This window comes from Zosterops lateralis (genome assembly GCF_965231275.1).
Source record: "Zosterops lateralis genome assembly, chromosome: 17".
NCBI classification, from domain to species: domain Eukaryota; kingdom Metazoa; phylum Chordata; class Aves; order Passeriformes; family Zosteropidae; genus Zosterops; species Zosterops lateralis.
Genome location: NC_139777.1, coordinates 4143227 through 4169101, shown reverse-complemented (window position 1 = coordinate 4169101; position 25875 = coordinate 4143227). Strand labels below are relative to the sequence as shown.

The 25875-nt window shown below is 47.9% G+C and overlaps 1 protein-coding gene across 3 annotated transcripts in view; it reads left to right on the top strand.

Annotated features, from left to right (window-relative positions):
• CORO1C (coronin 1C) overlaps positions 1-25875 on the top strand; it is a gene marked incomplete at its 5' end in the record, with an annotated part of 46543 nt that overhangs the window by 7275 nt on the left and 13393 nt on the right. For all 3 annotated transcript variants that reach the window (XM_083874191.1, XM_083874192.1, XM_083874193.1), the window contains one exon: positions 17210-17409. In XM_083874191.1, the coding sequence (XP_083730317.1) occupies positions 17210-17409 (200 nt within the window). The remainder of the gene's footprint in view (positions 1-17209; positions 17410-25875) is intronic.

The window sequence follows — 25875 nt, the reverse complement described above, 5'->3', positions numbered from 1 at the left end:
CGCGCACCTGATGCCGCCGCGGCGGGGACAGCGCTGGGGGGGGCTTTTGTTCGGCGCGTTTTCTTTTTTTTTTTTTTTTTTTTTTTTTTTTTTTTTTTTCCCTTCTTTTCCGCCCTGGCGATGCAGCAGCTGCTCTGTGCCACCGGCGTGTGCCGCCCCCGGAGCTCCATGGCAGAGGACAAAAGAGGAGCGCCCTGATGGGGGTTTAGTTTGGGTTTTGTATTCCGGGGGCTCCTATAGAGCAGGTCGTTGTCACGCCGTTATTGGGGGCTCTGTCGAGGCTGTGCAGGAGATGTGTGGACTCCTGGGCTGTGTGACATGTCATAGAATCACCAGGGGATCCCAGAATGGTTTTGGCTTGTGAGGACCTTAAGGACCATCTCATCCCATCCCTTTGCCTTGGGCAGATGTCCCTGGGCTTTGTTTTCCTGCGCAGGAAGCCACATTGTTTAACAGCGATGTGCCAAACGCTGAAATTTGAAGGTTAGCCCATACCTGTGTTTTATGGAATTCTCACTGATTCCATTAAACAGCACGAGGGAAGGGCTTGGATACATGGGCAGGTGTCTGACACCACCACACAGAGGTTCAGCTCTAGGACACTGTGATGCCGTAACTGACTGATTGCACAGGAGACAGGTCTGAAAAAAAAAAAAAAGAAAATAAAAAAAGGCATTGAAAGGCGCCAGGAAACAAAAGTAAAGCCGATGGAAACAGTTTTATTGTTGAAGATAAGTGATGTGCGTTAGGGTTGGGGTTTTTTTTAGCAGCTGGAGTTGGCCTGAGCACGTCTGTTAGTGCAGATGTGCGTGGGGATTACTGAGAGCAACACCAAGGACGGTGGCAAAATCCGACAGGGATGTTCTGAACACACCAGGCTGCAGCTGATTTTTTTTTTTTTTTTTTTTTTTTTCAGTTCGCTGCTGAATTTCCCGATTTTGTTTTTTTTTAATTTTAGGCCAGGCTGTTCCCAAATTACCTGGCTCCATCCTCTCTCTCTGTGTGCCTCCGTGGCACGCACGAGGGAAGCTCTGGAGTGTGGGAAAATGGTGTGAACTGGCACAGCACGTCCTGGGAGAAGCGTGTTTGGATGTGGGGAAAGCAGCGGGTGTTGTGTGCAGGAGGCAGGAGAGGGTTTTATTCCGTTTTCATTTGAATAAAGAGCATTGAATCATCTTTTCTGCTCAAGGAGGGGGGAAAAAAAAAAAATCCAGATGGCTGTGTGCTTGCAGGAAGATTTTATTGCAGCTAATAGTGGTGTTTGCTAAGGATTGTGTACACAAAGGTAGAAGATCAAATACTTTTGTGGCAATGCCTGTTTGTTTTGGGTATATGTGTATTTCTGTGTTTTTTGGTAGCCCCAGTAAGACCTGACACACTCGAGGACACGTCAGGCAGCATTTGCTCGGTGTTTGTTTCAACACAGCACTTCATAATAGTAATTTTTTTCAATGGTCACTTGTAGCCTTTTATCCAGATTGCTTTAATCAGCATTTGTGCTCTCTGTTGGCATTGCTCTGTCTTCTCCCGAGCTGTCTTTTCAAACATCATTGGATTTTTTCAAGTGAAATCTTCATGCTTATTGCATCTGTCACTTCTGGGATTCACTCCAAGCGAAAGGCAGGGATTCAGTTTAATGGCAATGAGGAGGAATGTGCAGAAGGGGGAAATATCCGCTTTTCCCTGGGTGATGCAGCCCAGGGTGCCGGGCTCTGCCCTCGGTGACATCGTGGTGGCCACGTCCAGCATTGCCCAACATTCGACTTTAACAAGGGCCTCGTAAAACAACTCATTAAACCAAAACGTTGTGTTGTGATGGGGAGGGGATTTGTGGTCCTGGCTTTCATTGGGGGATCGATTCTGAGGAATATCCCTGGGATGCCAGCTTCCTTTTCTGAAGACACGAGCAAAACACTTCCTGGCCCGAGTTTGCAGCCCGGTGAGGTCATCAGTGCACCACTCCCAGGGCCAGGAATGTCCTCTTGGGCAAGCTCACAGGCACATTTTCACTTGACTTTTTAAAGTCTGCGTTTGTTTGTTTTGATTTTTGTTTTACTGAGGCTTTTTTTGTGATAATCTCAGCCCTTCTCCGAGGATGTGTTGGAACAGAAACTCACTGAGGATTTGAAGTGCCCCAGTTTAAGCCTTTGCAGGGCATAAGAACAAGAATTAAATGTCTGTGCTCTCTTCTAGCTCGCTCCCTGTAGTCTCCCCCGTTTAATATTTCTGGGCTGGTGTATTCTGGTGGGTAACTCTGAAATTGGTGTGATTAGAAACTGCTTAGAGTTTCAGTTCAGGCAGCTCCTGGAGCCATGTGTGAAGAGTCAGGCTGCTGGTGGCTTGGGGCTGACAGTGTGGAAACTGCTGAGTTTTTGTCACATTCTGCACAGTTGCAAGTGGTGGTGAGCACCAAGTTAAAATGAAGCAGAAAAAGGTTTTAGGCTTCGCTGAGTGACTCAGGAAAGCAGCAGTGAAAGCTCATTTTTCTGGATGTGTTGGCTCCACCAATATGGTTGAGAATTGTTTACTGGGGCCTTTCTTTTTATCTGTTAATAGGATTGCTTTGTTCTGCTTTTCCCCCTGTGAGTAACCGTGCAAAAAAAAAAAAAAAAAAGGATTATTTGTTTCTTTTTGAGGTTATAATTGTTCAGTACATGACTTTTTGTGGTTTTTCTCATCTCAAACCACACACAGACATGTGAAATACCAGCGTGACACAGAACTGCTCAGCTGCTCCCAGGTTCCACTGGCAGCTTTGCAGGGCTTGTCCTCGGAGGAACAAATTGTCTGGAGAGGCTCCTAATGGAATATACCAGCCATTAGTTGTATCACTGGCCATTAGTTGTGTTCATGGGGTTGTGTAGGGAATATAAATCCAATCAGAATTAATGGCTGGGGATAATGATGTAGCTGGAAAGTAGAAGGTGGCTGTTGGGCAAGTGGATAATTTTATTTTACTTTACCCCCCTTCCCATGAAATTCCTGATGCCAGTAAGATGGGGGGATCCCTTGGAGCAGACACCTTCCTAAGGAGTCACAAAGTGCTGCTCAAATGGAAGAGGATTTTGTGATGGAACATCCCAAAAACTTTAAAATCCTGCTCTGTAGGTCAGGAACTTGACAGAGAAAAATTGAAAATGGCATCTGCTGCTGCCTCCAAAGGGAAAAACATGGTTTTTGGAGGCTGCTGATGTGCCCGTGGTGGATAGAAGAGATCTCCTTGGTCTGGAAGTGACAAATGTGCCCTTTTGGACCATTTCTCCTCTGTGGCGATGACTTAGAGGGAGAATCATCCAGCAGTAGGGAAAGGACAATTTCTTCAGCATGACCACTTTGCTTCTTCAACACCACTGGCTTTGTCTCAGTCTGTGTTTTGTTGGTGATAACAATAAGTGATCTCTAATCTGCTTTTTGCTGAGCCTGTGATGACGTCTGAGGTCTGGCTCTTGGTGGGAGAAGTTGCAGAGACTCTGACATTGAGCTGGGCCTCTCAGCCCAGCATAATTAGGTTTGTCTTGTTTTCCTTTTTTAATAATTGAATTTGAAAGAGCAATGGAAATAAACCAGTGGTGGGCTCTGACTTAAAGTGATTAAGGCTCAGCCTGATGCTGAGATGAGCTCACAGCTCTCCTTGGAGTGTTGCTGAGCTCTGCTTGAGGCCAAATGTTCCCTTTAGGACCAGAGTTTCCCTGTGATTTTCCAGATTTTGGCTGCCATCAATGTAGGAACAAGCACATAGGTAATAATTCTTCTGAGCTGAATATTAAGCTCAAATGAATATTAAGCTAAAATGCAGCCATTTCTGCATTTTTAGTGGATGTGTCTGAGCAAGATTTCCTAAAACTCCATAGGAATTGTTGTGCCTGAAACTACTCCTTGTTTCCATCCCTGTAATGAGCCTGGGCAGTGCACTGCACCTGCAGTTCCTGGTTTAACTAATCCCTGGGAAATGGACTTCAAATCACTCAGTTCTGAGTATTTAGAAATATGGGAACTTCCCTCGCCGTGGTTCTGCATATAGTTGCCATAGAGACCGTGTTCCGGAGTCCTTGAAAATCCATTGTTTCTCCCAAATAAACATAAAACCCTGCGGTATTAAAGCAGCACATTTTGCAGTGTCCCATTCCTGAGCATTCCTTCATCAGGAGCTGTTTTGACAGGACAAGGAACAACGGACTCAAACTGAAAGAGGAGATATTTGACTTAGATTTAAGGAAGAATTTCTTCCCTGTGAGGGTGGCAAAGCCCTGGCACAGGGTGCCCAGAGCAGCTGTGGCTGCCCCTTCCCTGAAAGTGTCCAAGGTCAGGTTGGATGGGGCTTGGAGCAACCTGGGATAGTGGCAGGGGGTGGAATGGGATGAGTTTTAAGGTCCCTGCTGCCCCAAACCAGTCTGTAAACCTGAGGGGACTTGACGTCCTACATGGTGCCAGACCTGGATGCTGGACAAACTGATAATGGGTGTAATTAGCAGCTCCAGGGATTAGCAGGCTGTAACAAATTCAGTCTGTAGTAAGCAGTGTGTCCCTTGGGAACTGGGCAAACTGGCCATGCTGGACAGATGATGGTTTGATAGGGAAGATTGTCATCAGCAAAGGCTCAATGCTCAGGCACCTGCTCAAGGCTGGAATTACCTCCTGGAGTTGCTTTTTTTTCCCCTTTTTCCACTTTAAATACTTAAAAAGCCTTCATAGTTTGTTGCTTCCTGCTGGAATCCTGATCCTCCAGCTGACTCAGGGTGTCTGCTTGGCATTTCCTTGGCATTTTTCATCATACCTGTGTGAAACAGATTGGTATCCTTCTTTCCAAGCTGGGAGTGTGAGGTGACACGTTTTACTCAAGGTCTGGCAGGTCCCAGGCTGGGAATACTTCTAGCACGTACTACTTGTAGCATGTACTACTAAGTGGAGTTGTTGTTTTACACATGGTTCAGGTATTTGCCCCAGCACATGTGGTTAGGATGTGTACATGTGGATAAATGACCACTGTTACACTTTTAATTTCTTACTGAATTCCCTTCTGCAGTACTTACATTAATGATACCATATCTTGGAGGCTGGAGGCCCACAGCTGTCTCATTCAGAACAGGAGGTGCATTTCATTTTTTTTTTTTAAGCTTTCAGTGATACTTTTTAAGGTTTATTTGAATTTTTGGATCTGCTCAGATCAATTTGCAAGGCAGGAGAGAATCCTGAGCCAGCTCAGGCAAACACAAGTTGCCAGACATTCCTCTGCAATATATTCTGCTTTAGCACAGCCTGAAGGGTAGGCACAAAACTCCTCTAGCTCAGTGTCGCTGTGCTTCCAGCATCTTTTTCCTGGCCACTGCCAGGAAAATTGCTCCTTTCTGGACCAATTTGTTCTGTGTGGTGCTTTAAGGTGCTGCTGTAGAAGGTGGATGCCCCTGTTTAGGGTCAGGCTACCCTGGGGTTATCTCTCCGTACTTCCCTTGGCTCCCTGATGTTTCTTTGGGGGTAAAGGTTATCTTTTTGTTCTTTGAATCCCTGCTTAACCCCATCCATCTTCTCCTCTACTCAGGGAATTCTTAAGTGCTCTGAAAGCTCCCATAAAAACCAGCTGGGCTTATCTGGGTGTAATTCTGTTGTTTTGGCCGGGCTCCTCTGGAGCTGCTGGAAATGCCACAGGGATTCCCAAAGGGCTGGAAGTGTGGGCTGCACGTGCAGCAACGTGACTGTCAAGCCAACAGGTAAGTAAAGCTTAAAGGTCATCAAAGAACAGGCTGTAATTCTACACTGGAAACCAGTTCTCCAGCTGAGAGCAGCCAGCTGAAGGTCCAAGAATTCCCCAAGGAATCAGCCTTTGCCCAGTGTTGGGTTGGGTGGGATTCTCCCTGTCTGGGAAGCTCAGAGGTGGAGCCGTGGAGATGTCAAGGACAATGGGTAGGAAGATGTTTTTCTTTCATGGATCTGATATTTGTCTTCACAGCCTAGAATGTTTATTAAAGCTCCTTAATAGACTAAATATACTTACATAAGTTAATTTTTGGTTTCTTGCCTGCCCAGAGAAGTGAGGAAGGTGCTTTGCACCTTCGTGGTTTGACACCAGTCCCCCCCTCATTGTCGTCCCACGACAGGTCAGTGACAAAGAACACCTGTAGGACAGAGGAAATGTGTTTGAACTTGGAAGCCTCTGCTAAAACAGATGTTTGGGGGGCTGTAATTGGCACCAAGAGACAGGGATTTAAAATCAAGTTAGCAGATTGAACTATCTGGATTTGAGTTTCAGCCTCCTCCTGCCCCGTCCTCCCTCCCCCAGCCCTGATTTCAAATTGCACGTTACGGAAACAGGACGGAATGACAATGGTGCTCTTGGAATTATAGGCTGCTTGGCCAGAAGAGCTGGCAGGACAGCAAATGGAAATGTGGAGAAACACACGCCAGTTCCAACTGGGAGCACTGAGATTCATTTTGCAGCTTGTTTGTACTGCATTAAAATCCAAGATGTTGGCGTTGTCCGGCCCGAGCCTCCCACGTCCTGGGGTGAGGATGTTGTCTTGTCTTTGACAATTCACTGTTGTTGGGGTTATTTTGAGAGCATTAAAAGCAGTTCAGTGTGGGGGCCTCACCTGTTGGGTGGGTTTTGTTGAGAAGTGGAAGAAAGTTGTGCCAGCCAAGTTCATTGTCACTTTTTGGAGCAGAGTGTATCCACTCAAAATTCCAGAGTGACGGACCACGCTGTTCTGTGCTGTTCCTCCAGTTTACCTGAGATGTTCTCCAGGACTGCAGCCCATCCTGTTTGCTGTTAGAGCAGGAGATGTGTGGCTGTGGTGTTAATCCACGAGGTGCTGCCCTTGCACTTGGTCATCCTGCTGCTCCCGGGTCACATTCCGGCTTCTCCGCAGGCTCCCGGCCGCTCTGGGAGCTGTGCTCGGTCCAGCAGAGCTTGGAGCCACTGTGGTCAGCCAGGGTCATGTGGAGAGCGCTGCTCCTCTCTTGGTCAGTCTGACTCACTCTTGGCCAGGCTCTTTGGGATCCTTGGTTGTGCTGATCTGTTGTTTCTGCCTTATTCCAGAACTGGGAGGAATTTGTGTCCCGGTTAATTTGGTGTTTGGAGCAGAGGGTTCTGCAGGTCCTGGTTCCCTGATGGTGCAATGCTCTGGGAGAACTGGGACCTGCAACCTTTTATCTCTGAGATTGTTGATCTCTTATAACAACTTTAATGTTTAGAATTTCTTCCTATGGATGCCAAGGGATGTTGCAATTGAGAAATAAAAAACAGCTCGTCTATTCCTTTGAGACTGGGCTGGAGCCCTCTGCCATGGAGCCGGGCTGGGATAGCTGGGGGTGTTTACCTGGAGAAGAGAAGGCTCCAGGGAGAGCTCAGAGCCTCTTCCAGTGCCTAAAGGGGCTCCAGGAGAGCTGGAGAGGGACCTTGGATACAGGATGAAGTGACAGGAAAAGGGGGAATGGCAGAGTTAGACGAGATATTAGAAATCTTGGTGGTGAGGGTGGTGAAGCCCTGGCACAGGGTGCCCAGAGAAGCTGTGGCTGCCCCTGGATCCCTGGAAGTCTCCAAGGCCAGGTTGGACAGGACATGGAGCAACCTGGGATGGTGGAAGGTGCCCCTGCCTGTGGCAGGGGGTGGAACTGGATGATCTTTAAAGTCCCTTCAAATCCAAACCCTTCTGGAATTTCTACTGTCACTAAATCTTCTGGTCATTTTTAAAGGAATGATCCAATTAAGTAAAAAAGGAGAAGGAGGAGAATGTTCTCAGTAATGTCCACTGGAGTTTACCAGGAACCACGCTTGGAAATCACAGTGTTAATGGAGTTCCCTTCATGTCTGCACCTCTTCTTGACTCCAGCAGAATGGGAAATCCTGCAGGTGCTGTTCTTTCCATGCTTTAGGCTCCCAGCACCTGGGAGCTGCTGTCTGCTTGACTTCTCCTTAAATCCACCATTGGAGAGGACAGATAAATCCTGTGTATGAGCTGAGTGTCAGGTCTAGTACTGCTGGTGAGCCCCTCTATCACACACACAGAAACTCATGAAAAATTATTTCATTTAGGCAGATTTGATTGCTTTGAGCTGTAGGAGGAAACAGAGATGAAAATACAGCATTTTTCATCTGTGAGCACTCAGTTAGGAAAAGGTTCTTGGTTGGTTGAGAATGCTGGGATCTGGTGGTGATTTGGTGAGAATTTCATGAAGCTGTGCTGGGGAACAGCTCCTTTTCTGTTCATAACCACCAACCTTTGCCCAAAAATAAAGAAAAGCCTGCAATGTATCTCAAGAATATTGTCTGGAAAACACTGGCATGTAACCTTTGAGTGAGAGAGGAATCCAGCGGGTTGGGGCAGCAGCTCTGACCAGATTGCTACTTCCCTATTAGCTCTGATAAGAGAACTAGGTCAGTGCTGGGGAGAAGCATTTTATCACTGACTTCCCTTTGCTGGAATCCTGGGAGAGCCGTGTGCTCCTGCTTGTGTTTCCCTTGGGATCTCGGTGTGGTCTGGAGCCCTGTTCTTCCCTCCTCCCCATGGCTGGGTGTCAGGAGCATCCCTGGGGCTGCTGTGATGTCTCTGTCTGCAGCTCCCAGGGCTGTTGTTCAGGACATTGCTCTGTCTCTTGGCAGTGGATGGGATACAGCGTGCAAAGGAGCTTCTCTGGTGTTTATTGCAGTGGAAAAGAGAAGGAAGGGTTTTTGGAGGCCACGGCCGTCTGTGGTCGGCTGCTGGAACAGCGGTGTTGGAGGTGGGAGTGTGTGGGAGGTTTCCCTTTCCTTATCCAGTAAAAAGCTTCTGTGGTGTCCAACCACTGTGCAACTGTCTCTGCTGGCAGCAAAAGCGGAAGCTGAAATGCAGAGATCACGGAATCCCAGAGTGGTTTGGGTTGGAAGGGTCTTTAAAGGTCATCTCATTCCACCCCCTGCCATGGGAAGGGACACCTTCCGTGCTCCAGCCTGGATTGGAATGCACTAAGGCACCTGGAGTGTTCAATCCTTGCTCTTTTAGCCCTGTATTTTTGTATGTTACTTGCCTTTATGAGGTTTCATTCTGAGTTTTAATCCTTTATTTTTATCTCCACTTTGCTCTCATCTTTTCATTGTAATACCCTTTTTGCCCTGTGGCAACATCCCCTAATACATCCCTCACCACCTATGTGGTGGGGGCAGCTTTAGTGCCAGCTGATAGAGGATGCTCTAAAAGATATAAACCCAAAAAAAGATGCTTTTTGGAGGCTGCTGCTCTAGTGCAGCAGGAGGAGAATTCCCATTCCTGCTGGTGTCTCCCTTTGCTGGTTCCCCATCCCGCTATGGCTCCTGCTGAATTATTTTGTGTAATGATTTTTGTGTGCATTCATTGCTCTGCCTTTCTGGTAGATGACACAGATTAAATGAAGCCAGACAACGCTCTCAGTTCGGGGTAATGACTTTAACTGCAGCGTCCTTTTGTCACTGCAAATTATGGTCAATGATGTAATGCTGGATGTGGAGATACAGTGACAAAGTGTGGGAGTGGTAAGATCATCGCAGAAGGGTTTGGCTTGGAAAGGAGCTTGAAGCTCATCTCATTCCACCCCCGTGCCACAGGCAGGGACACCTTCCACAACCAGGTGATTCCCCAAGAAGATGAATTGTATCCCTGGAAATCTCAAAGTGAAAATAGCCCTGGGGGAGAGATGTGAGACAAGTACACACAGGTAAACCCTCAGGAAATAACGAGTCCTTCTTGGTGATCTTGGGAGATTTGAGCTCTACAGTCACTTCTGACTTAAGAGATCTTGATATTCTAAAGATTTTCATACGATCATTTCAGGTTACAGCTCTGAAATCCAGAGTTGTATCAAGTGTTTTGCAGGTTGCAGCCAACACCTTGCGCTTTGTCCAGAATAGAAACTTCAGCTTATTCAAAGTTTGGGTTGTGTTACATTTTTGAATGTGCTGGGCTCCCCAGTTGAGATATAATCAAATTCCCTGGTAGTTTGTGGTTTAGGTTCCCATCCCAAAATAGAATCTTGCCAGTGGTAGAACAGCTGGAAATTTCAGTATTAAGTTCATATTCCAGCTTTTTGTCTTTAAAATGAAGTGAAATCAGATGGCAGGGTCTTGCTCAACCTAGGCTCAAGTAACCAAAGACTGAAAATAATCTGCACACAAATATGATGTGTTTTGGAATTGTGACCATCTGTAGTAGTGTTCACCTTTGTTTTAAATAACTCTGAACAGCTGAAAACAACAGTTCTGTCAGCAATGGACTGTATATGGATTGATTGGAAAAGGGATACACAGAGGGAATAGAATTGTGTTTAAAAGCACAGAAACTGCATCAAGGCATTTGTGGCTGTTCCCTTTTTCTGCTGAGCTTTCATGTGAAGTTGTGGGGTGAGCTGAACTTTTCGTGGCCACGTGACATTTTTTCCCCCCACTTCCTTCTTTGCCCAAGTCTTGCAAGACTTTTTATCACGGGACTGAGTTCTTTGATTCCACGGTTACTCGGAGAGGGAAATGAAGTTTTCCCAGAGCATGGAGTGACAGGACAAGGGGGAATGGGTTCAAACTGAACAAGGGTACATTTAGAAGAGATATTAGGAGAAATTTCTTCCCTATGAGGGTGGTGAGGCCCAGAGAAGTTGTGGCTGCCTCGTGCCTGGAAATATCCAAGGCCAGGTTTGATGGGGCTTGGAGCAACCTGGGATAGTAAAAGATGTCCCTGCCCATGGCAGGGAGTGGAACTGGGTGAGCTTTAATGCCCTTTCCAACACAAACCATTCTGGGATTCTGTTATACTAATTCCTCCTCCAGCCTTGCTGGTGACATACTGGTGACAGTGGTGGCAAGATTTCCCTGGAATAGGTGTGCAGCTGGACTGAGCCCAGGGCAGTGTGTCCCTGTCCCTGTGGCTGGGCATGGCCTTGGGTCACCCAGAACCCCAGATCTTGCACAACCAAGGCTGTGGAGTGAAGAAATGGCAGAAGGGAGCGATTAGGAAATATCCTGGAGGTCTCTGTGCCTTTTCTCACTGGGGTGCAGCTGTTGGCTCAGTCCCTGCTCCCTTGGGCCCACAGCTGTGAGGAGCAGGAGGGGATGGTGGTGCTTAAATGACCTCAAACCCTCTGAATGCCTCTGTCCTCCCTCCCATCTGTGGCTCTGTACCTTATCTTCCATAGGATGTTCAAAGTGCTCTGAGGAGGGGATTAGCAGATTCCTTGTGGGCTTTTCTCCAGTGCTTATGTCCATGATGGCAAACTGCTCTGCATGTGTGTGGCTCAGCCCTGCTCCCAGAGGGTGTTCTCTCCATGCCAGGGACAGGTTGGAATATCCATGGCCTGGTTTGGGTTTAGGATTGTAACATATTTTCTAGATTTTTTAAATAATACCAGCTCTGAGCACAGAGCTGATTTGCTGATGATGTTTTGCTGTGAGGCACAAGTGGCTCAGCCCAGCTCAGCTGTTCTGGAGGACCTCAGGCCTCACAGTTGGTACTTGGGAATCCTCTGGGCTTTCCCATGTTGCAGTTTCATCAATGGGATCATCGCCTGTCCCTGCTGACCTCAGCATCTCATCCATCTTCTAACATCATTCATAATTGCTGCTGGTGCACTGCCTATATTGAATTATTGAGGTTGGAAAAGACCTTTAAGATCATCAAGTCCAACCACTGACCTCTTAATTTTTATTTTCCTTAATCTGCTTCTCATTTTTTAACAATTAAGGCTGGACCTTTATTCCAAAGCTCCTCAGACTGGGGAGTTTGGCGATTCACCACCAACAGCTGCAACTTGACTTTTTCCACTTAAGGAAGAGCCTTTCCAGCCCCAAGTACCAACCTTTTATAAACGCTGTTCTCCCTAACCACTGGATTTGTAACTCCTCACCCCCGCCCTTAACAGCAGCCTCTGGCTGTCTGACTTCAACTGGCCTTTTATTCCAATGCCTCCCTTTCCAGAAGGGATCACAATCACATGGGCTGAGCAGGATTTTGCCATTAGTGGGGGGTTTTCCTGTAAGTGTTCCCTAGCAGGATGCGTTTCCTCTTGCATAAGCAGGCTGCAAAAAAACCCTCCGAAGCCACAGAAATCCATCTGTTGGGATTCTTGAGACAGATAAATCCTTTATAAACAGGAAAATGGGCAAACTCATGGTACCTCTTGTGACACATCATGATGGGGGATCAGAAAGGAGCGGAATGAAAAGTGTCCCTGTGCGAGCGCGGCCGGCGGCATCCAGCCTTGTCAGGGTCCTTTTTAAAAGCTGCCACAAGGCCTGGGCTGTTCAGAGGGCACAGACTGGCAGATGAACCCAAAGTTTTGGTAAAATTCAGCTGGAAGTAGCTCAGGGAGGGAATAAATAAGAGATTTGAAGGCTCTGTCCCCACCAAGATACCGTGTGTGGCCGAGCGGGATCCAGGAGCTCAGCAGCCGTAGATCTGTCAGCACTTCTATTGTGGAGGCCTTTGCAGGGTGTCCAACGCTTCTGTTTTAATTTTGCTGAGAGTTGTAACTCTGGCAAAATTTAAAGGCCTTTCAGCTCCCAGTCAGGAGGTTTTAAATCCTCTAAATTTGCACTTTGCCCCCCAAAAATATATTCTGTCGAGCAAGTGGATGGAAATGGTTCCTCAGCCAAGGTTTAGCAGCATAGATAATGATCTAATTAACTTATTTTTTTAATACTCGTGTTCCAAGTCTGCTTCCTAAGAGAAAATCCCCAGCACAGCCCTGTTAGCCATGGATACACTTCCTTACCCACTTGGGTATTTCCAAAGTCACTTCCCAAGGTTCCCTGAGCCACCCAGGTCATCCTTTTGCAAGTGTGATAGAGGCTGAATCAGCCTTTCCTTAGGGTGAATCATCTCAGGTGTTGGTGTCACACCTGATAATCCCAAAAATGGCACAAAAAAGACATGGACCTGTTTGAGCAGGTCCAGAGGAGGCCACAGAGCTGCTCTGAGGGCTGGAGCCCCTCTGCTCTGGAGCCAGGCTGGGGGAGCTGGGGTGTTCACCTGGAGAAGATCAGACTCCAGGGAGACTTTAGAGCCCCTTCCAGTGCCTAAAGGGGCTCCAGGAGAGCTGGGGAGGGACCTTGGATAAAGGATGGAGTGACAGGACAAGAGGGAATGGCTTTAAGACAAAAGTGGGTAGGTTTAGATGGGATATTGGGAAAGAAATTCCTGGCTGTGAGGATGGTGATGCCCTGGCACAGGGTGCCCAGAGAAGCTGTGGCTGCCCCTGGATCCCTGGAAGTGTCCAAGGCCAGGCTGGGAGGTGTCCGTGCCCATGGCAGTGGGTAGAACTGGATGAGCTTTAAGATTCCTTCCAAACCAAACCATTCCATGAATTGGCCAAGCCTGGAGCTCCTGCCCGTGACTCTGCTGAGAGAACCTGTGGCAACCAAACTGAGCTGTGGATTTTCTTGGAGATGGAAGAGGAGAAGGGAAGGGATCCTTTACACGGCAGGATCGAGAAGCAAAGAGGAGACTAAACACTCTTCCCATTTAGAGACAGTCTGTGGCAGGGCTCAGACTCTTTTGGGGTGCTCAGGCTCCCACTCCCCCCCGTTGGGTTTTTCACCTGCTCTCCCTGGTGAGCTGAAAGAGCTGCAGTCGCTGCTCCTTCCAACCACAACCAGCACATTCCCCCCTCCTTCTCCTTGGAGAGCAGCCAGATCAAAATGGCTCTGATCCAACGCCAAGAATCACTCCCTTTGCTATGGAAATGAGCACTTGGAGGCTGCTCACCATGTGTTCATCAGAGAGTTCCTGCTAAGGATGATGAGCTGTAGGTGGGGAAGAGGGCAGGGAAGGTGTGTTCCAACAGATCCCTTTGGAACAAATAAAGATATTTTTGGAGGCATCTGAACTCTCTGCATTTTTTAAAAGTCATTTATAGAAAACCGAATGATCACCCTTTGCATCATAGGGTGAAAATGAGGGAAATAAAGTAGTAGGATTTCTCCATAGGGTTAAGGGAGTTTCTCTTCCATGAAAGTGGAAGAGGTGACAGATCCCCAGGATCTGATATTTGAAATGAGTATTTTTTCCTGCTGTTCTGATATTGATCAAGTGAAGAAGTGATACAATTATCCAGGTGATACAAATAATCCTTTGTAACCACCACACCTGAATTCCCAGCATTGGAGCAGCCACATTCCCAACCCCCTGTCTCTGTGGGATGTGATTCCAGGCAATTTGCTGTGCTGGCTCAGCACGACAAGTTCAAACCTTCGCTTTACCTTCTTCCCAACAATCTGATTTTAATCTGGATTCACAGCAGGGTGGGAATGTTGCCAGGGGCTGAGCACTCCTGGAAATCCACCGTGCACAAAGCAGGAGCCTTTTCCCTACTGCTGGATGAGTCGTGCAGGGTTTGCTGCAAAGGGTGTTTCCAGGTGGGAAAGGGCTGTGCTGGGTGTGAGTTCCAGTGGTGTCACCCTGGGCTTGGGAGAACATTCCCAATATCCTGGGGTGGCCTGGGGTCACTTGGAATGGTGGGACGATGCTGCTCTTGCAGCCAGACCTGGCCGTGGAGTCAGAGGTTCAGCTGAGCCCTCCCAGCTCTAGGAGGAGCCTTTGGGATGGAACTGTGTGACAAGGCTCAGAATGAGTTGCCACAAATCAATAACTGGGCGTGGAACTGAATTTTTTATGATGTGTTTTAACTGAACCTTGAGACTTCAGCATTTCTTGTCATTTGGGCATCTTGGAGTTGAAATTCACCTTTTCTTTGTGCATGATTTGGTTGAGGCTGGGGTCGTGCTGGAAGTGTCCAAAGCCAGATTGGACAGGAAGGTGGAAGGTGTCCCTGCTTATGGCATGGGGTGAAATAAGATGAGTTTTAAGGTCCTTTCCAACCTAAACTATTCCATGATTTTGTTTAGTGCTCTCACCTGCTGGCTGGAGGTGGAGAGCAGCTCCTGGTTTATGACTTCCCATCACACTCTGGTGTTCCAGGATGTGTCCAGTGTGGAACAGGCCTTTGATTTGTGCTCTGAGGGAAACAGTTGGCAGAAAGTGCATCACACAATTCCAGTAACTGATGGAAGTAAGGAGGGAGCCTAAGTTCAGCTTTAATAGGATACAAATCATTAAAAATTTCCATATAGCTCTTTTCCGTGGACATCTTCAACACCTCGGTTCTTCCCAAAATTTTGCACTTAAAACCTATTTTTTCTTAAACATTCTTAATCCTCTTTAAAATATCAGTATGGAAAAGGTACTGTGGGGAATCCCTACCTACTCTCCATGGCTGGGAATGACTGTGGAGCTCTTGGCTCTGTCACTGGTGTGTGGGACTCAGTGTGAAGGTGTTCAGTGGCCTCCACCCCACACCTGGGACAGGTGTCTCCATCACAAAACTGACCCCAAATCCGTGTGAACTGGGCACATTGGTGGCTCCAGTGGCACTGGTCCCAGCAGCTGAGCTGCCATGGATGTGACCAGTGCCCGTTCCCAAATGGGCTCTGGTGGAAAAAATGCTCTGCTGCTTCTCCCTTATCTCTGCGGAACTGGAGAGTTTCACTGCAGAGCTGTCTGTTTTCGTTAATTGGAACATTTTCCTCCTCTTCAAACACATTCCGTGGCATTTCCCGGCTCTGATGAGCTCTTCCCTGCAGTTATCCTGCTTTTTGTCGTTGTTAATTTTTTATTTAACCTCCCAGACTACAAAACAGCCATCAACGCTCGGCGCTTCCCTGCGAAGCCTTTGCAGTCACAGACAGCCCTCGGAGCTTTCATCACGTTTGCAGCAGACAGCCTGGGAGCAGGGATTCGGGAGAGAACCACATCCCCAGTCTCTCACTCTGGAACGAGGAGCTCCAGGGACTGAGCAGTTTTTCCCAGCCTCTCCATGTGCTTAGGGACCTTCTGGGAAGCGAGATAGGAGGTGGACTCTGCTTATTTTTATTTTCTCTCCCCCTTTTATTTTTTTCTTTGCTATCCCTAGAGACTGGGACAGAAGGTTTTTTTCCCATATGTAAAAGTGAGATGCTGTATGCAGGCTCCTCTTCTGCTCCCTCTTCTCTGAGGGAGAAAGTCTGGGATGATGGGAAAAGTCCTTTCCAGATGTGAGGGCTCTGTAGGTTGTATCCCTAGTCCAAGGTTGGTGTTCTGCCTGTGTTTCTCCCAGGTGCTGGAATTTTCCACACCAATTCCCTTTCCCTCTATTCTAACTCCAGCATTCTTGAAAATAATTTTTCTCAAGAAATGCTACAGACACACCAAGTTAATTGGAGTCATTAACTTGTTTCCATTACTACTTTCTTCCTAGGAAACTCATTTTTTTAGGATGATTTTGGAGTTAGAAGAAAGAACTGGAAGCTAGGGAACATGTGGAACCACTTCACAGGAACACCGGATTTTGAGAGCTTGCATTTTTATTTACATCTTCTGGACCCTGTCTGACTTGAAAGTAAACAAGTTCAATCCAAGACTAGATTTATCCCTGAAAATATGTGGAGACTTGTCTAAAAACTGCTTTTGGGATTAGGAACTTCCTTTACTGCAGTCAGGGAACACATTTACAGTGGGGAAATTAATGCTTAACTGGCAAATTCTGTAAAAGCCCCCTGGAAGTACAATTGGGTTGGGCTGGCTGCAAAATAACCTGAAATTTTAGTTAATAAAAGAAGGAAGAGGCAAATCTGGCTGAGAATTTGGCAGGTCTTAAGGTGGAGGTGGAAGTGTCCATGGCCAGGTTGGATGGGGCTTGGAACAACCTGGGACAGTGGAAGGTGTCCCTGCCTATGGCAAGAGGTGGAATGGGATGAGTTTTGAGGTCTTTGGTGCCATGAGGATGGTGCCAGACTCTTTCCAGCAGTGCCCAACAACAGGATGAGGAGCGATGTCCATAAACTAAACCATGTGGAATTCCACCTCAACATGAGGAAGAACCTCTTCCCATGGAGGGTGGCTGAGCACCGGAACTGCCCAGGGAGGGATTGGAGACATCCCAAACCCACCTGAACACATTCCTGTGTCACCTGCTCTGGGTGACCCTGCCGTGGCAGGGGGCTGGGCTGGGTGATCTCCAGAGATCCCTTCCCACCCCAGTCATTCTAGGATTCTGCCCCTTCCAACCCAAACCATTCCAACCCAAACCATCCCATGATTCTACAAACAGCCAGCAAATCTGTGTTTCCGCGTTACTGAAAGCATGGCCGCAAAGAAGTGTTGATCCTCATCCAGGAACCTCCTGGACAATCAGCACATCCTTTCCCTGTAAAGTGACCCCTTTCTCCTTTCTCATGCCTGTGCAGACACGATGAGGCGGGTGGTACGACAGAGCAAATTCCGGCACGTCTTCGGCCAGGCGGTGAAGAACGACCAGTGCTACGATGACATCCGCGTGTCGCGCGTCACCTGGGACAGCTCCTTCTGCGCCGTCAACCCCCGCTTTGTGGCCATCATCGTGGATGCCAGTGGTGGGGGAGCCTTCCTGGTGCTGCCCCTGCACAAGGTAAGTGCTGCTGGGATGTTGCTATGAGTTAACCTGCTCGGCTGTGCTGTCATCCCGGAGTTTCTTTGGGAATAACGAAGGCTGGGAAGTGTCGGCTGCGGTGACAGCGGCTGCTCGGCGGTGCCGTGTGTGAATGTGTTTAATGTGTGTAATCAGTCTGATGCTTCCTGTACATTAAACACAACAAACAAGCTGTTTGCTTGACTCATCTGAGCTGATTCTGGCAGAAGTTTCCGTGTAGAATCGTATTTTAGAAGCCTCTTTATGATCAAGTCAGGTTTTTCTGCTGTCAGGGATTCAGGTTTTTTTCTTTTTTTTTTTTTTTTGTCACTTTGCTCAGGAACCACCTGAGCTCAACTGCTCCTTGAGAGTTAAACCAGGAACTCTCTGAATGCAGCTGCTCCTTGCAGAATTCATTCAGGAATGCAGCTGAGCCCAACTGTTCCTTGCAGATTTAATTCAGGAATGCACCTGAGCCAAATTGCTCCTTGCAGCCCCACATTTTGGAGGGATGCAAAGGAATGAGCTAGTTCAAAGAAGGGCATTCCTGTTGCCCCTGGTCCTGCATGGAAAAGTCACATCCATCTCCTGAAGGAGAGTCTTCTCATCTCTTTCTGATGCTCAACCAGCAAATTCTTGTGATCAAAAATCTTTTTTTTGCAACATCCTTTCCTCTGTGACCCTCAAACTCCTCTCTTAAGCCTGTGATTAAGTTGTCCTCAGTCTGTCATCAGCCCTGAGCTGCTTTCCCAGCTCCACTTCCAGATCTGCCCTGTGGAATACAGAATTAGTGCCCAGGATTCAGCACAACTTCCCACCCGGCCAGGGCAGAGCAGAGGCAGCGACATCTCCATCGTGTTAAGCAAAGCCAAACCCCAACTTACCAAAATAGCTCAGTTTGCTGCTCTGATGAGCAGCCCTTCCCTGCTTAGGGCTCATCCTCAGGCCACGTGTCCTCCTCCTGCCTGGACCACGGGTGGTGGCACAGCCCTGGATTAGGAATTCCTTGTTCAGCTGCATCACAGCACAGATGACGATGGCAGGGGATGTTCATCCCTCTTTTCCTCTCTTACATCCCAATGTTTGGAGCACAGATCTGATGAGGGAGACTGGGGGCTCAGCCTGGGGAAAAGGGGGGACCTTCTGGCTCTCCACAACTCCCTGACAGGAGGGGGCAGCCAGGGTGGGTCAGGCTCTGATCCCAGGGAACAAGGGACAGACACAGAGGGAATGGCTTGAAGTTGTGCAGAGGGAGGTTTAGATTGGATATTGTAGAAAATTTCTTCATGGAAAGGGTTGTCAGGCATTGGAACAGGCTGCCCTGAGCAGTGTTGGAGTCCCCATCCCTGGAGGGATTTAAAAGCCTTGTGGATGTGGCACTTGGGGACATGATGGCCTTGGCAGTGCTGGGGGAACAGTTGGGCTCAGTGGTCTCAGAGGGCTTTTCCAACATTAATGATTCCATGACTCTGTGTTTTCTCAGTCCTTGGCAGAAATTCCTGCTAATGCTGGGTGCCCTTTTGTATTTTTAAGTGCCATCTTTGGTGTTATTTTCACAGCCATTCTGTTCTTCCTCCCACCCTCTTATTTATCACTGCCTTGGTGCCCTCAGCTCCATTCCTGCCTTCCACAGCCATTTAATACCCACATCTGAGGAGGTTCCATGGGAAGCTGGAGGAGCTGTGTCCCTCACCCCCAGCCTGACACGTTCTTTTGCAATGCAGTGCTTTGCTGGCTCTGCTCTAACCAGTTCCTGTGTTCCGCATTTATTTTTATAGCCAGGGCTGATGAAATTGTTCCTTCGGTTCCTTCAACACCCTAAATAACATTTGGATTTCTCTTTGAGCCTGTTTAGCACAGATACTTATTAAGGTCCCTGCAGCAAAATCCTTGTTGTTATATTCAAGGAAAAAAAAAAAAAAAGAAAAAAAGAAAAAAAGCCAATTTTCAACCACGGCTTTGGGCTGATTTTAAAACTGAGCCACAAAAATACACTTGCTGCATTTCTGCTGAGAAAAATGAGGAAAATATTCCATAAGCACATCGTGGCTGCTCAAAACCAGCGCTTTGCCCTCACTGGGAATTACCTGGGATGTGCCTGACCCTTGCTGCGGGCTGAGCCCAGAAAAAGGGGAGATTTTACTCATTTTAATGTGCTTTTTCTTGCCCATTCTCAATGATATCACAGGGTTTTGTTACAGCCGGCCTTTATCGCTGGCGGGACTGTGCCTCCCAGCGCTGGGGCGGGAAATCTGGGGGTGTTTTTGGGGCGGGATGAGCCCCCCAGGACCCCTCTCCCCACATCCATGTGCTGGCGAGTGGGGAGGGGGGGACAGACATAGGAGGGAGGGGAAGCCCCGCCCCTCTCCCCGCAGGCCCCGCCCCCCCGCGCGCGCACCCTCCGCAGCGGCACTGCGGCGGCCGCGGCTTTTTGCCTTATATGGCCATGGCAGCGCTCGCGGCCGCCGCGCTGATTGGCGGGGGCGGGGGCGCGGCGCGGCAAGTGCGCGGGAATTAACCCGTGAGCGCGGGAATTAACCCGTGAGCGCGGGAATTAACCCGTGAGCGCGGGAATCCGTTAACCCGCCTGTGCGCCGTGTAACCCGTGTGTGTGTGTGAATTGACCCCTGCGCAGCCACGTCCTCGCCGCCTCCCCAGCCCACACATGCGGCTGGAGGTCTCTCTCCGCTCCTCCGCCCAAGTGGGAGACCCAAGCGCTGCATCCTCTTTCCATCCCCGCAGCTCTCAGTGTAGCCGCAGCCCAGTGCAGCCGAGCCGGCTTTGCTGGCTGTGGAAATGCTTTGTCTGAACTTCCTGTTTTCTTGCACGCACATGTGCAGGGGCTCTGCCAGGAGCTCGCCATTCCCATGCTCCGGCAGCAGCCCCTGAGCATCAGACAATCCAATTCCCACAGGTTGCTCGGTCTGGGGGGTTGGCCTCTGCTGGAATGAGCCACATAGTTTGGAAAAGCTGTAATTCCTCTCGGTCAGGGTTGTGTAGGTGATAAGAGCTGGGGTAATCAGCGTTAACTCTGCTCACCAGGGAAAGAAATGGAAACTTCCCTCCTTGTTCTGGGCTGTGGTTGTAGAGTTGGTTTTCTCAGAGGCTTATTCCAGGGAAAGCTCTGGGTACACAGGGAAGGTACCAAATTAAAATTCTCTGGGTTTCCTGATATGTTGGGCAGAATTACTTGGAAACAGCTGGATTCAAGAGGTGGTTGTGGTGCTGGATCTGTGCTCCAGCACAACTGGAGAAAAATTTATTTTCCCCCCCTCCTCAAAAACTCTGCATTTTTTATCTGCACAGAAAAACCTGCTGCAAATGTTCCTTTTTGTCTGAGTTCATGCAGAAAGATCCGTTCAGCTGTGAGTTGTGTTACATAAGGCCTTTACCAGAGGTTTATTCAGTCCCCTTTGGATATAGCGTTTATTAGATTTTTCCATTTTCCTGATCCTTTCCTGCACCCCCTTCACACCAGCAGCATTCCTGCAGGATGTGGAATCAGATGGTGCCCTGAGAGGCAATTAGCATGTGGGTGGGGGCGTGCACACCTCGGGAATGATCTTCTCCAAGGAATATGTTGTTCTGCAAGTGACAGGCCTTGGTGTTCATCCATGGCATATGAGAGTTGTTAAGCAGCTCTTCCCAATTCCAATTCCACCAGGAATGATTTGGGGGAAAGAAAATCATCCTTTTCTGAGCTGTGTGTAAAATAAAATCAGGAGGTTTTTTGCTGTGATGGGTTTATTGAGCCTTTCCAGACATTTTAGGGGGAGTGTGATGGATTTCGTCATTTTATTTCGCCTTGGATTTTTCTCTATAAAAAGAAGTTTATATTTATCACTGTCAGCTTGATTCCAATGGATCATCAGGTTCTAATGTGGTAGGGAAGAGAGGGCAGCAGAGGGGCTAATGCATCTCATTCCTCCAGGGAAAAAAAAGCAGGAAATTCCATCCCTTGTCTTACAGTCAGAGGTTTGTACAAGTATCTCTGCACTTTTAAGGCTTTGTCCAATAATGAAAATGAAAGTTGTACTTGGTGGAGCCCTGGGTCATCTGTTCCCAGCTCATGGGGGTGATCCCTGTGGATCCCTGTCTCCTTGCCCAGCAGCTCTGCTCTCTCTGGGTGGATGTTCATCCTCTGAACAGCAGCAGGGTTTTACCACTTTACCCAGAGCCCTCAGCTTCTGGGATACCCATTGGCTTTCCTGCAGTTGGGAAGGAGCAGGAGGATGAACTGCTTTGGAAATCAAATTTTAGGGGAGGGGACAGTGACTCTGTCCCTTTTTAATTGTTAATGTCATTTCTCGTTCAGATATCCATGGAAATGCTGGAGCTGTGCTGCACTCCCAGCTCTGGGTGATGGGATTCTGCAGGTTGAGTTGGCTATGAGGACTGTGTTGTTTTTTGGGTTTTTTTTTAACTTTTTTTAAGCCAGCGTGTGTCCATTCTGTGGCAGCCTGGGATGGAATCATAGAATCATGGAATCCTTAAGGTTGGAAAACTCCAAGCTCATCAAGTCCAACCTTTGACTGAGTGTCCCCATTCCCACTAAACCACCTCACAAAATGCCCCAAGTGCTTGTGTTTTAACACTCCCAGGCGTGGTGACTCCCCCACTTCCCTGGGGAGTCTCTTCCATGCTTGACCACCCTTCCAGTGAAGAAAATCCCCAATATCCAATGTCACAGCCCTGCAGCTGCCAAGGTGACAAAGAGAAGGGGAGCACTGCTGAGGGATTCCTGGAGAGCACAGTGGTCTCTTATTGCCTGACTTTCCAGTGGATCTTTTGGGAATAACGCTTCCCAATCTTCCAGATTGGTTCTGGATGCCTGGATTGGGCTGTGTGGTGGCTGATGGCTGTTGGCTTTGGGCAGGAGCTTCTATTTCAACCCAGTTTTCTCCCAGGTTCCTCCTCCAGGCCCAGCTGCTGCAGCCAGAGATGGAGAGTCAGTGCTCAGAAGTTCAACTTCCCTGGATGAAATTTAGGATTTTTTTTTTTTAAGGAAAATCCACAATTTAAAGAAAAGAGGAGTATTTTCTCTAGCAGAGAAAAGGTGCAGTTGGTTGGGGTTTCAAACTTTGCAGTTGTGACCTGATTTCCTTCCTCAAACTTGTGCAGAGTGAGGGGGGAGCTGCTTTGGCTTGTGCAACTCGATGCCACTTCCCTAATTTAAATGGAGATTTCAAGGAGCACAGCCATGGGCTGGGGAAGCAGCTGTTCTCCCTGATATTTTTACCATAATCCATGAGCTGTTTCCTGCCACCAAATGCCCTTTTCTGGCAGAGAAACGATCACAAGACACTCAAATTAATTCATAAAACTCCTACTTTTAGGAACAGTTTTCTTATGTTTCTTATCCATCCCTTTTGGATTTAATCGTATTTTTTGTTCTCATCTGTCATTTTGTTCTTATCTGGGTTTAATATTTCTGATGATTTAACTTTTTTTTTCTGATCAGGAATACATGAAATGCATTAAAATTTAATTTTAATAATTAAAATTAATTTAATAAGGCCTATTCGCCCCTCATTGAACTACCTGAATACTGAGTGTGTGTTCAGTCACCACCAACTTTATTAAAAATCCTCAGATTCACCTTTTTGACCCAACATTTTATAAAATACAACTCCAGTTTTCAGAATTCACCATGAATATGTTGAACCAAAGCCCCAGTGGATTAGGAGAAAGATTTAATTTCTTGAAGTTAACTTTAAGCTGTGTATCAGCACTTGAGATTTATTTTAAATCCTCTCCTAATTATAAGATTACATTTTACAAATAAATAAATAAATCCCCAAACCTGGGAGCATTAGAGCAGCATGGAAACTCACGCAGCTGGCAACTACATTGCCAAACATCGTGGTGTTGGAAAGAAATTGTGTTGAAAACCATAGGATTTGGTGATTTTGCAGCCTGGTGGGTTTTTATAACCCTACTGCAGCTTTCCTGGGCTTTCCCTTTTGGCAAATCCCCTGAAATACTGATTTTTTTGAAGCTTTTCTGAGCACAGTACAGTGCCAGGAATTGGGGTTCCCAATTCAGGTGGAGGAGCCTGGTGGATGGAATTTGTAAAAACGATGCTGAAAGGTGCTAAAGTAGCAGCCCTGAATTCAAAGCTGCCCATTCCTCAGCCTGAGGGGTCAGCCTTGGGGTGGTGCTGTGGGTGGCTGTCCTGTGCTGTCCCCACAGTGCCTTGGGAGGGTCTCTGGTGAAGATGTTGGTGACAAGGGGCGGATGCGACGCCTTCGGAAGCGCCGCTGAGCTGAGCTCTCAGGATGTGCTCGAGAAGACACCCGTGGTTTCCTCTGCTCTGCAGAAACCGTTTGGTGCCTCTGACCACAAAAAGCAGGAGCTTCTCTCAAAGAGCTGAGGCTCGTGATCGCCTCCAGCAGCACATTTATGTCCTTATTTAGTCTCGTTTTGATGTCTGATGCTCATTTTTGTACATCCGCAGAGGTGGCCAGGGAGGGACCGGATGTGACACTTGGGGCTCTGGGCTGGGTCACAAGGTGGGGACTGGTCACAGGTTGGATGATCTTGGGGGTCTTTTCAACCTGAATGATTCTGGGATTATTCCTGGAGCCTGGTGAGCAGCAGAGTCTCTCAGGCAAGACCCCAGCTGCAGAGCTGCCTCCAGCTCTGGAATCCCAGCACAGGAAGGACATGGAGCTGTTGGAGAGAATCCAGAGGAGGCCACAGAGATGCTCTGAGGGCTGAAACCAGGCTGGGGGAACTGGGGGTGTTCACCTGGAGAAGAGAATCCCTGGGGGGACCTCAGAGCCCCTTCCAGTGCCTAAAGGAGCTCCAGGAGAGCTGGAGAGGGACTTGGGACAAGGGACATGGGGGAATGGCTTTAAGATAAAAGAGGATAGATTTAGATGGGATACTGAAAATAAATTCTTGATTATGAAGGTGGTGAGGCCCTAGTAGAGGTTTCTCAGAGAAGCTGTGGCTGCCCCTGGATCCCTGGAAATGCCCAAGGCCAGGCTGGACAGGACTTGGAGCAACCTGGGATAGTGGAAGGTGTCCCTGCCCATGGCAGGGATGATCTTTAAGGTCCTTCCAACCCAACTTATTCCATAATTCTGGAAGCTCTGCTCCTTATGGAAGTGCAGGATCCTGGTTTAAGAGCTGAGCTCCATCACAGGTAGTGGGAAGCAGCTCCTGTGTGACACTGCTGTCACAGGCTCTTGGCTGCTCCTGCTCAAGCTGTGCAGGTTCATCATGATCAAAACCAAAAGGTGAAGTTTAAGGGTTTAATTTGCTCAAATTAAATTTTCTTCAGCCTCCCCACAGTAATAAATTACTGTAAAAGCCCAAAACTGAACCGACAAGTGCTTGTGCAGCCTGGAAATAGTTACCAGGGGCTCCTCCTGGAGGATCCTACTGATTCCTGCCAGGAAGCCAGAACAGGCAGTCCCTGACATTTTGCATTATTATTCCTATTTTTCCTTTTTAGTTCAGGTCTGTATTTGTCTGTGGCCTGTCATGTGCCTTCTGCAGTTCATGTGCTCTGCATGGTTCTCCTTTTAATTGGGTAAATTAAAATGGATGAATTCTACATGGCAGTTGGGTGTATTAATTTTTTAAATCCTATTTCACATTATGGCATCCAAGAGGGATTACACAGGCTTTAATTTTTGAATGGCAGGTTTATGGCTTTTCATCCACAACTCTTCCCCTTTTAATAATTCCTAAAGAAACTGAATCACTGAGACTTTTTTTTCCTTTTGAAGCCTAAATTTGGCCATTTAGGAGCTAGTGGGATCTTTTGGGATCTATATCTTGTTTTGCTGTTGGAGGGCTCCAGGTCGGTCATCCTCAAAACCCAATGTCCAGCATTTTTCTGGTTATCAGCCTTGAATAGGAGCAGCCTCTCACATGGAGCAGGGTGGGAGGCATAAATTAAGGAATGTCACCTCCAAGGTTGGGGAATGTTACCATCCAGTGGCACAAGTGAAATTCCAACCGTTTCTTCTGCGTGTCTAAACACAAAAGAAGACGACCCCATCCCAGACCTCTCCCTTCCGTGTCTCTTCTCCCATCACTCATCATGAAAAGGTCATTCCCTGGAAACAAAACCCCATGGAGCAGGACCAGGGGTGTGGCTGTGGAAGTGGAGGAGTCTCCTCCTCATCCTGCTGCTACTGCTTTGCATTTTCAATATTGTAAATATTGCTTCCCTTGTGTGCAAGGCTTGGCCAGGAGGGAGAAGGATGATGAGAGTGATTTTCCTTTTCATTCTTCCTTGTGGAATCAGCTGTTGGAGGGGATCAGGTGCTTCAGGATCCTCAGGGGCTTCTCAGCAAGACGTAGACCCAGGGGCAGAATTGGTGTCTCAGCATCAGCTTGGTTGGCATCACTGGGTTTGTCCCAGTTCAGGTTTAAGTGGCTCGTTAGCTGTTTTTTGGAAATGTTATCCCTGTAGGGAGTTTGGCATTGGTGTCCTCAGTCCTCTGCCCA